This window comes from Anomaloglossus baeobatrachus, chromosome 8, assembly GCF_048569485.1.
Source record: "Anomaloglossus baeobatrachus isolate aAnoBae1 chromosome 8, aAnoBae1.hap1, whole genome shotgun sequence".
NCBI classification, from domain to species: Eukaryota; Metazoa; Chordata; class Amphibia; order Anura; family Aromobatidae; genus Anomaloglossus; species Anomaloglossus baeobatrachus.
Window position 1 is genome coordinate 226,728,736 of NC_134360.1, and position 12,027 is coordinate 226,740,762.

General features: G+C 51.5%; 1 protein-coding gene across 3 annotated transcripts in view; it reads right to left on the reverse strand.

The window, feature by feature from the left end:
* Positions 1 to 12,027, reverse strand: part of TNNI3K (TNNI3 interacting kinase) — a 215,997-nt gene that overhangs the window by 145,016 nt on the left and 58,954 nt on the right. For all 3 annotated transcript variants that reach the window (XM_075320308.1, XM_075320306.1, XM_075320305.1), the window contains one exon: positions 5,153 to 5,257. In XM_075320308.1, the coding sequence (XP_075176423.1) occupies positions 5,153 to 5,257 (105 nt within the window). The remainder of the gene's footprint in view (positions 1 to 5,152; positions 5,258 to 12,027) is intronic.

A 12,027-nucleotide genomic window follows, 5' to 3' on the forward strand; every position in this document is an offset into this window, starting at 1 on the left:
TGTACAAGAATATAACTACTATAATACTGCTCCTATGTACAAGAATATAACTACTATAATACTGCCCCTATGTACAAGAATATAACTACTATAATACTGCTCCTATGTACAAGAATATAACTACTATAATACTGCCCCTATGTACAAGAATATAACTACTATAATACTGCCCCTATGTACTAGAATATAACTACTATAATACTGCTCCCTATGTACAGGAATATAATTACTATAATACTGCTCCTATGTACAAGAATATAACTACTATAATACTGCTCCTATGTACTAGAATATAACTACTATAATACTGCTCCCTATGTACAAGAATATAACTACTATAATACTGCCCCTATGTACAAGAATATAACTACTATAATACTGCCCCTATGTGCAAGAATATAACTACTATAATACTGCCCCCTATGTACAAGAATAGATCTACTATAATACTGCCCCTATGTACAAGAATATAACTACTATAATACTACTCCTATATACAATAAGCTCAGTACCTTTCTCTAGGAGTAGAATTCTTCATATAATTCACAATCTTTCACACTGAGAAGCCCTGATGATTACTGGGATCAAACACTGTAGATTGAAGAGCAGACACAAAAATATAACGGACTTGTAGAAAGTTGCAGAACTCCCGCCTGAATAGACAGTCACAATGTTGCTTTGTGTTGTAGCATTGAGGTATCACACGCGGCGTTCTGTTTCTGGCAGGTGCATTTATCGTTAAATCATTCATTACAGGCGACACGCCGTTTGACAGCAAATATTTTATACTCTGGTGATTATCAGAAAGTTTAGAAAGAGACTTTAAAGGAGCGCTGTCAGTGTGCGACGCCCGTCACTGATCCCCCGGCACATCAAACACCACCCCGTGATCGTCATAGTGGGAGCAGAACAGCGCCCTCCACCGCGGCCGACTGTTAATAACGTCCTTAGGATTCCCTTTGACTTTCAGAACTGTCCCTGGAGGACTGTGCATGGGGTGAGGTTTACTGTAGGGGTCCACCGCCAGCCTGGACCTCTTTTTGGGGGGACAGGACCCTACACAATGACACACACACACACACACACACACACACACACAGATATACAGACTAATGACATCATCACAAAAACGATGACATCATTAGTAACATCATGCTATAGAATAGTACCGCACAGCATGCCTTAAATAGCATAGTACGCTTTGGTAATTGTTACTCATCTACGAGGACATACTGTAGTATGGCAGTATTATTTAAGCCCTGGATGGCGGCATCATTTGAGAACTCATTGGTCGCATAGTACAGAATTTGGGTATAAACGTCAGGTAGAATATGGATACAGTATAATTCTACATTATATATATATGCAGCTTTCAATCCTTCCCCTTCCCAGGGCCAATGTAATAATGCCATATAGTGAGCACATAACAGCGCTATATAGTAACTGAACACCTCAGCTGGTGCCACAAAGACATTTAAAGAGGAGAGACGTCCCTTTAGGCCAGGGGTGTCAAGCTACACATAGGGGGTGCTGGGAGTCAGGTAGGAAAAGAACTCCTGCGTGCAGTTAGTTAAAAGCCCACTAGAGGTCGCTAACACAAGAGCAGGGATAGTGATCAGTCAGGGTCAATGGCAGGATGTCAACTCTGTACAGAGGGGAAAACAAGCCAAAGTCAAAGAACAGAGCTGAGGTCAGATACCGGGAGAGCAAGTAAGCACAGGGGAGGGATTGGAGGACACAAAACAGGACAGGAGACCGGAGAACAGGAAGGTATGGAGGACAGGTCGGGAAAGAGAGACGGAGGTCAGGACGGGCAGGAGAGACGGAGGTCAGGACGGGCAGGAGAGACGGAGGTCAGGACGGGCAGGAGAGACGGAGGTCAGGACGGGCAGGAGAGACGGAGGTCAGGACGGGCAGGAGAGACGGAGGTCAGGACGGGCAGGAGAGACGGAGGTCAGGACGGGCAGGAGAGACGGAGGTCAGGACGGGCAGGAGAGACGGAGGTCAGGACGGGCAGGAGAGACGGAGGTCAGGACGGGCAGGAGAGACGGAGGTCAGGACGGGCAGGAGAGACGGAGGTCAGGACGGGCAGGAGAGACGGAGGTCAGGACGGGCAGGAGAGACGGAGGTCAGGACGGGCAGGAGAGACGGAGGTCAGGACGGGCAGGAGAGACGGAGGTCAGGACGGGCAGGAGAGACGGAGGTCAGGACGGGCAGGAGAGACGGAGGTCAGGACGGGCAGGAGAGACGGAGGTCAGGACGGGCAGGAGAGACGGAGGTCAGGACGGGCAGGAGAGACGGAGGTCAGGACGGGCAGGAGAGACGGAGGTCAGGACGGGCAGGAGAGACGGAGGTCAGGACGGGCAGGAGAGACGGAGGTCAGGACGGGCAGGAGAGACGGAGGTCAGGACGGGCAGGAGAGACGGAGGTCAGGACGGGCAGGAGAGACGGAGGTCAGGACGGGCAGGAGAGACGGAGGTCAGGACGGGCAGGAGAGACGGAGGTCAGGACGGGCAGGAGAGACGGAGGTCAGGACGGGCAGGAGAGACGGAGGTCAGGACGGGCAGGAGAGACGGAGGTCAGGACGGGCAGGAGAGACGGAGGTCAGGACGGGCAGGAGAGACGGAGGTCAGGACGGGCAGGAGAGACGGAGGTCAGGACGGGCAGGAGAGACGGAGGTCAGGACGGGCAGGAGAGACGGAGGTCAGGACGGGCAGGAGAGACGGAGGTCAGGACGGGCAGGAGAGACGGAGGTCAGGACGGGCAGGAGAGACGGAGGTCAGGACGGGCAGGAGAGACGGAGGTCAGGACGGGCAGGAGAGACGGAGGTCAGGACGGGCAGGAGAGACGGAGGTCAGGACGGGCAGGAGAGACGGAGGTCAGGACGGGCAGGAGAGACGGAGGTCAGGACGGGCAGGAGAGACGGAGGTCAGGACGGGCAGGAGAGACGGAGGTCAGGACGGGCAGGAGAGACGGAGGTCAGGACGGGCAGGAGAGACGGAGGTCAGGACGGGCAGGAGAGACGGAGGTCAGGACGGGCAGGAGAGACGGAGGTCAGGACGGGCAGGAGAGACGGAGGTCAGGACGGGCAGGAGAGACGGAGGTCAGGACGGGCAGGAGAGACGGAGGTCAGGACGGGCAGGAGAGACGGAGGTCAGGACGGGCAGGAGAGACGGAGGTCAGGACGGGCAGGAGAGACGGAGGTCAGGACGGGCAGGAGAGACGGAGGTCAGGAGGGGCAGGAGAGACGGAGGTCAGGAGGGGCAGGAGAGACGGAGGTCAGGAGGGGCAGGAGAGACGGAGGTCAGGAGGGGCAGGAGAGACGGAGGTCAGGAGGGGCAGGAGAGACGGAGGTCAGGAGGGGCAGGAGAGACGGAGGTCAGGAGGGGCAGGAGAGACGGAGGTCAGGAGGGGCAGGAGAGACGGAGGTCAGGACGGGCAGGAGAGACGGAGGTCAGGCCGGGCAGGAGAGACGGAGGTCAGGCCGGGCAGGAGAGACGGAGGTCAGGCCGGGCAGGAGAGACGGAGGTCAGGCCGGGCAGGAGAGACGGAGGTCAGGCCGGGCAGGAGAGACGGAGGTCAGGCCGGGCAGGAGAGACGGAGGTCAGGCCGGGCAGGAGAGACGGAGGTCAGGCCGGGCAGGAGAGACGGAGGTCAGGCCGGGCAGGAGAGACGGAGGTCAGGCCGGGCAGGAGAGACGGAGGTCAGGCCGGGCAGGAGAGACGGAGGTCAGGCCGGGCAGGAGAGACGGAGGTCAGGCCGGGCAGGAGAGACGGAGGTCAGGCCGGGCAGGAGAGACGGAGGTCAGGCCGGGCAGGAGAGACGGAGGTCAGGCCGGGCAGGAGAGACGGAGGTCAGGCCGGGCAGGAGAGACGGAGGTCAGGACGGGCAGCAGAGACGGAGGTCAGGACGGGCAGGAGAGACGGAGGTAAGGGCAGATTGGGGAAACGGTGATCAGGTTGGGCAAGAGAGACGGCGGTCAGGAGGACAGACCGTTTTGGGTAGCAGGACAAGAAATAGAGAACTTCTCACAGGAACAGTGCACGCAGCAGAGCCGGAAATATAAATGGCGACGTCCCGGAGGTAGCAGCACCAAGATATTTCGGCGCGACCCTCGGGTTGGGGCCAAAATGACCAAACTCCTCCCCAGAGACCTAAACCCCGGAGGCAGCATATATGCACCAGCTCAGGAACAGCAGAGCCATGTATGAATCATGACAAGGGATCTCACATTTAACTGGGTTTATGGGCCGCATATAGAAAAAAAAATAAATTTGGGGGGGGCACATGCACAGTAGAGCCAATGGCTTTCCAGGCAGAAATCCAAGACGATAAGGCATCCGGTGTCTGCACCTTCATTACATACGCTCCTCCCCGGACACCGAGCTCATCGGGATGCAGAGCGCTCCGCCACCTTGCGTTACATTATACAGCACCATAGATTGAAATCGGAAACGGTAACATAATTAGACATTAACTTTTAATTAAGGCGATGTTTAACCCCCGCCACTTGAGCTTTCAGTCTAGAAAATAATTACTTATATCATGTATGCGAGAAAAAAATGGTACAAGGCAATTAACCTACACGGAGCAATGCGGAGCCTTCGTAATTATCGGAGGGACGGCGCGCGGGGCGAGCTGCGCTCACATAATATGGCACACACCATAATGTTATTTTATTTTTATGATGGCTATAAGTAAAGCTTATCCAGCTCATACAGATTAAACAGCGCCCCCCCTGTCCTCAGGTTGTAAGCGGTATTGCAGCTCAGTGCTAGTCACTTTAATGAATCGTAGTTGCAAATCCAGTCTCATCTCATGGACACGTGTGGAGCGATTTCTGGAAATGTCTTTAGAAACCTGTGCAAACGCTATGATGGGGGTCCGTTGCCCCCAAAATGCGTTTTATACCATGTTCAAAGGGACTTGGCCCCTATAACCGTCATACTCCTCCAGAGCTGCGTTACTCACATGCAGTAATAGTCACATTAATACCTCTGTAAATCACATCTGCAAGGATTATATCAATATATAAACTCTGTTGGGGGAGGGGACGCCAGCGATTTCCGCATATAGCGCCGTGCAATGAATATCAGATTTATGACACTTCACAGCTTATATACAATCCTTGAAAAACATTGCTCCCGGCTACCTGTTCAGATCCCGGTGGATGATGGGGTAGGTCAGGTTGTGAAGATATTCCATGCCTTTGGCGACATCCACAGCAATAATCAACTTCGATTGCAAGTCAAGATTCCTGCAGCAAAAATACGGTAAAAACAGTTACAATCCGTATAGAACGGCCGCGACATATTGATAAAACAGCATTAGCATGATATAAGCATAAAGTATATGGAGTAAGCGAGTATCTGCCCCCTGCTGGCTCCTCATTACTATTACATTGACACTTCTAAGGCTACTTTCACACGTGCGTTCAGCGCAATCCGTCACTATGGAGAATAGCGCAGTCCGTTAACGCACTGCGCTATTCTCCATAGACTTGTATGGACGACGCACTGAAACGCAAGTGTAATACTTATTCTATGTTCTGAGGATTTCGATAGCGTAGGGCAATGACAATCAGAGACGAGTTCCGGGTACAAGATGTTTTATAGTATGCAACCACGGTAGATACAGAACAACACAGCAACACAATAACACATGCAATACTTTCCGGAATCGACGCGGAGGGAATTCCCGGGACCACGCACCGGACTCCCCCAGAGAGACCACCAGAGCGAACCCCTATACAGGGACTGTCTGGCAATCTACCCCGGAAGGCCTAAGTGCGCAGCAGCCGGGATAAGGAGCAAGCGGTAAAGTCAATGAGTGTCCGTACGGGAAATGTTTGTCCAGAATGGTTACGAACCAATAGAGAACCAGGCGGAGTGCTGACCGAAGATGGTAAACAGAATCCGGGCACAGCCTTGAAGAGCCGGGTACAGTCCAGAGTCAATCAGTAGGTAGTCTTTTAGGGGAATCCAGAGGCAATCAGGAATAAGCAGCAACACAGCAGGAGCACACAGCAGGCAGTATACTCAGGCACTGGACTGGACTTAGAGGCGGCCTTTTAAGCAGCTGGACAGGAAGTAGGGCAACAGAACGGTAACCTCCATGTTAACCGAGGGCAAGGGCAATCAAAAGAGAACTGGAAAACCTGGAAACCTGACAGCAAGTGTCAGCATTGCATCAGCTGGACGACGCAGCATAGTTATTTTGACGCTGCGCCGGGCGGATGCAACGCTGCATGTAACTTTTTTTGAGCGGCAGAAACCTTTATTTTTCACTGCGCATGCCCTCTCTTTTTTTTTTTTAATCACAAACTTTATTTTATTTCTCGGTGGCCGAACGTTCAGCTGAGCACTCGGCCGCCGGCATGTCAGGGCACTCAGCTGAGCGCTCGGCCGCCGGCATGTCAGGGCACTCAGCTGAGCGCTCGGCCGCCGGCATGTCAGGGCACTCAGCTGAGCGCTCGGCCACCGGCATGTCAGGGCACTCAGCTGAGCGCTCGGCCGCCGGCATGTCAGGGCACTCAGCTGAGCGCTCGGCCGCCGGCATGTCAGGGCTCTCAGCTGAGCGCTCGGCCGCCGGCATGTCAGGGCACTCAGCTGAGCGCTCGGCCGCCGGCATGTGAGAGCGCTCGGCCGCCGGCTATTAAGAGCGATCAGCTGATCGTTCACAACAGTCGGCTGCCGGTACTGTAAAGAAGAAAAAAATAAATAAATAAATAACGCTTTCCGTTATTTTGTACGATCCGTAGCATTGCGTTGTGCCACTATATGCAACGCATCCGTTGCATCCGTCACACAACGCAATGCTACGGAAGCCGTCCAACACAAGTGTGAAACTAGCCTTAGCCATGAAGCTCTAATTTTCTTTTTTAACAATAAGTGCTCTCTGTCTCTCTCTCTCACTGATAGTGCTGTTTTAACTGTATCCATCATGCAATATTAGCAGCTGCTTTGTACAGCGGCTCTAGATAGAATCTGAACACAATCATGATTTACAAGATGGAAGGGAGAAGAGACTATCACGATGTTTGCAAATGATATTGTGACGCCCTGGACTGGTCAGGTCGTCACAGGGTTCTGCACAATCTTTCTCTCCCCGTGCAGGGCTCAACTCCCCATGGTTCTGGGTCTCCATCCTGCAGAACTACATTCATCAGCATCCACAAATCCTAGATACACCTTGCACCACACCTGCCAGGCACACCAGTGGGCTGCTAATCTGGAATAGGGCCGCCCACCTAGGGGGGTAAGGGCAGGGAGATGGGAGGTGACAGCTGAGTTGAGTGGTAGCCCTCGAGCAGTGAGGAGCTTGAGGAAGCTGGGAGTTGGAGCTCCCAGGGGAGAAAGTATCCTAGGTTGCAGACGGTGGTCTGGACCTGGAGGAATCGGAGACCCAGTCGTGGGAGGTTGTGACTGGTTGCTGGGCTAATCTCGGAGGATAGCCAGTAGCCACAGTTCAACATCCGGGCTGGGACCGAAGGCACATCGGGGTACACGGACCCTAGGTCGGGGAGAAGCTGCAAGCAACCCGGCAATTAACCTGAGGAGGACAGGACCTCTATGAACTGTTCCCACCAGCTCAGAGATCGGGGGCACTAGCGCAACGAGGGGGATAGGGCTTTCCAAGAAAAGCAGCCCACTGAAATCCCAAGCGTGAGCCCCTGAGAGCAAGCTCCTTTGCTAGCCACAGCAGGGAGCGGGGCCCAGAAAGCTTTAGCCTGACGGGCCAAAACGGACCATCTAAATCTAGGTGCCAGGAGAGAGGCCACAGACCGTTAGGCAAAGCCATAGGGGACGGGACCCGGACTAGCTCCCCTCAAGAAACAACGGCATTCAGAGACTTGGTTTACCACGATGTCAGTGTCTGCATTCTTCTGCGTGAGTACCCGATTAACCCCTGCAACCGGCGAGTCTGCGAGCCCCTGCATTCCCAAGGCACCATACTGAGTCCCGGGGTAATCCCCTACCTGTGGAGGGTCGCGTCATCTTGCTGCCCCACTCCATCACCCCGAATACTCCTAACGGCAGCGGCGGTACTCCCCACGGGTGGCATCACAAACTATATCTCCCCTGTAAATAGCCCCTTCTTCATTTGGAGTGTGGCCCCAAGCCCCCGGGTCCAGAGACCCTCGAACTATGAGCAATCACCCCCGAATCCGAGCGGTTCGACCGCTGAAGGGCCGGCACAATATTTTATGGATTCTTGCTTGAGCAGCAGTTCAAAGCAGCTTGTAAAGGAGCACGAACTAGACAGTTAAAACAGCACTTTCAGTACATGGCTTGGGAGAGAAGGAATTTTATAAAGATTATTAACATTGCAAAAACTGATCAATAATTAAATAAAAAGACTAGATACTCCTTATATATTTACCCCAATAAATGAACATCGTACAGGTAAATCGGCCTATATTTATTAATCTGGTTTCGGTTCTTGGCGCTAACTGAGCCTCACAATTAAGTAAAAAGTTGTAAGTTGTCACATTTTCTGTTTCTCAAACTCTTTGCAAGCTACAACATGTCACTTTTACTTACGGGTAACGCTGTGTCATCTCTGCGGAATTTCCCATAGACTTCCATTAGATGCGTAAATACCGCAGGAAAAAAAAATGCATATAGGTTTTTTGTGTGTTTATGTAGGAGGTGGTCGATTCGCTCCCACTCCTACTATACAGTGCTGTGATATAAACATGTTTAGGCTATGTTCACACACTGCGTTTTTTACCTGCGTTTTGGGTCCGTTTTTGCTGCAGAAATTTCTTGAGAAATTCTTGTAACCTTTCTGCAGACATTCCCCAGCAAAACCTATGGCAAAAAAAATTAGCTGTGCACACACTGCGTTTTTTTCTTCAGAAAATTCTTTCAGTAGATTTTCTTAAGAAAAAGAATGAGCATGTCACTTCTTTTCTGCAGCTACTGCGTTTTTTGCCATAGATAATTGGCACAATAACGCAGGGAGCAACCAGCGGTAAAAACGCACCAAAAACGCACCAAAAACGCACCAAAAACGCAGGTGCGTTTTTGGTGCGTTTTTTAACACAGGTGCACTCTTAAGAAAAATCATTTTTCTAGTGTGAACATAGCCTTAATGTTGAATGTACATCAGTGCCGCTGCCGATGATGTAGCAGAGCCAAAGCAGCGCAGCAACTGGCGCCATCTAGCGGCCGATAGGTTATAGTGTTTTATTGAATATTACGTTTATTGCTAGTGTGTGTTTTAGAGTAATGTGTAATATGTGCTGAGTCAAGCAGATGTGTCAGGCGGGAGGCACAGTTTGGGGAGTTATAGGAAGCATAATGTATAGAGTGTAACATGTTTTATATAAGGTCTTTTATTACAGGGAATATTATAATGTGTATTATGTAATGTATTAGAATGTTTTAGTTAAGGTTTAGGGCAACGTAGGGGCAAGAGTGCAGGAGAGGGTTAAGTGGCAGATGGAATAGGAAATGCTAAGTGCAGATTCCACAGACTAGAAATTGATACAGTGGTTTCCTAGGAGATAGAACACAGTGGGCGGAGTAGAGAGTGAGAAGGCAGACTGGGCAGATGGGTCACTTCAGTTTAGGCCTGCGCCACACATCCGTGCCTCCGGCACGTGTTTGTCATTTTTTACACGTACCGGCGGCACGGAGACATGTACAGCAATGCTACCCTATGGTAGCAGGCACACACACGTAAAACCACACGGAACGTGTGTCCGTGTGCGTTTGTACGTGTGTGCGATTTTCAAAGCGCTGACATGTCAGTGTTTTCTCCGGCAGCACGGGTGTTACACGGCCCGCACCCGTACCACACGGGTGTAGTGTGGATGCGGTCCCGTGTGACACGCGCCGGAGAAAACACACATGTCAGGGAAAAAAATAAAAAACATTAACTCACCTTCTCCAGCCCTCCTGTCTCTGCCGCTGCTGCCTCTCGCTGCCGACCGCCGCTCATTAATCTCATAGAATATTCACTTCACTGCCTGGCAGCAGCAGCAGCGGGGAGACGGAAGGGCTGGAGACCGAGGATCAGCACCACGGACAGCAGCGCGGACAGCAGGAAGGACCAGGTGAGTATAATAATTACCGGTTCTACGTGTGCTATCGCGGATAGCACACGTAGAACACACGTGTCACGCACGTACCAGAGACACGTACTTACCTGCACGCAACACGCAGGGGAAATACGTGTCTCTCGGCACGTGCGTGAAATTCACGTGAGTGTGGCAGAGGCCTTAGTGATAGTAGTGTACTGCACAGGAGGTCCTGGGACCACGAGCTCTGGATCAGGGTTTGCCCAGGCCACAGGAAGTATCCTCCATTGCGTCCTACGGGCACAGCTGCAAGAGACGGGGACTATAGATGTCAGACTCAGGTGCAGCAAAGAGAGTACCCAGAGCAAGAGCTGGACATTGAGCAGCGGTAGCAGAACGGTAACACAGGAGAAAGTGGCATGTCTGTCCTAGGAAGGTTATTCGGGAAATATTGATAAGGCCTCTATCACACATCAGTTTTTTGCCATCAGGCACAATCCAACCGGTTTGTGCCTGATGCGACGGATCCATCGCAGATTGTGGGAAAACTGATGCGACGGAGTTGGTAAAAAAACAGCTCTGTCTCAATTTTTCCTTTCAAGCCAAATGTTATTTGCTATGGAGGAGAGAGAGAGGAGAAGAGGAGAGAGAGACAGAGAGGAGGAGAGAGAGAGAGAGGAGAAGAGGAGAGAAAAGAGGAGAGAGGAGAAAAAGAGAAAAGAGGAGAGAGAGGGGAGAACAGAAGAAGAGAGAAAAGAGGAGAGAGGAGAAGAGGAGAGAAACGAGGGGAGAGAGGAGAAGAGGAGAGAAAAGAGGAGAGAGAGAGAGAGGAGAAGAGGAGAGAAAAGAGAAGAGGGGAGAGAAAAGAGGAGAGAGAGGAGAAGAGGAGAGAGAGAAAGAGAGAGAGAAGAGGAGAGAGAGACAGAGAGAGGAGGAGAGAGAGAGAGGAGAAGAGGAGAGAAAAGAGAGAGACAGGAGAAAAAGAGAGAAAAGAGGAGAGAGAGGGGAGAACAGAAGAAGAGAGAAAAGAGGGGAGAGGACAAGAGGAGAGAAAAGAGGGGAGAGAGGAGAAGAGGAGAGAAAAGAGGAGAGAGAGAGAGAGGAGAAGAGGAGAGAAGAGGGGAGAGAAAAGAGGAGAGAGAGGAGAGAGAGAAAGAGAGAGAAGAGGAGAGAGAGACAGAGAGAGGAGGAGAGAGAGAGAGGAGAAGAGGAGAGAAAAGAGGAGAGAGACAGGAGAAAAAGAGAGAAAAGAGGAGAGAGAGGGGAGAACAGAAGAAGAGAGAAAAGAGGGGAGAGAGGAGAAGAGAAGAGAAAAGAGGGGAGAACAGGAGAGAAAAGAGGAGAGAGAACAGGAGAGAAAAAGAGGAGAGAGAGGAGAACAGGAGAGAAAAGAGGAGAGGGAGGAGAAGAGGAGAGAGAGAAAGAGAGAGAGGAGAAGAGGAGAGAGAGACAGAGAGAGGAGGAGAGAGAGAGAGAGGAGAAGAGGAGAGAAAAGAGGAGAGAGACAGGAGAAAAAGAGAGAAAAGAGGAGAGAGAGGGGAGAACAGAAGAAGAGAGAAAAGAGGGGAGAGAGGAGAAGAGGAGAGAAAAGAGGGGAGAGGGGAGAACAGGAGAGAAAAGAGGAGAGAGAACAGGAGAGAAAAGAGGAGAGAGAGGAGAAGAGGAGAGAAAAGAGGAGAGAGAGGAGAAGAGGGGAGAGAGGAGAAGAGGAGAGAGAGAAAGAGAGAGAGGAGAAGAGGAGAGAGAGAAAGAGAGGAGAAGAGGAGAGAAAAGAGGAGAGAGGAGAACAGGAGAGAAAAGAGGAGAGAGAGAGGAGAACAGGAGAGAAAAGAGGAGAGAGAGGAGAAGAGGAGAGAGAGGAGAAGAGGAGAGAGAGAAAGAGAGAGAGGAGAAGAGGAGAGAGAGAAAGAGAGAGGAGAAGAGGAGAGAGAGAGAAGAGAAGAGGAGAGAAAAGAGGAGAGAGAGAGGAGAAGAGGAGAGAGAGAGGAGAAGAAGAGGAG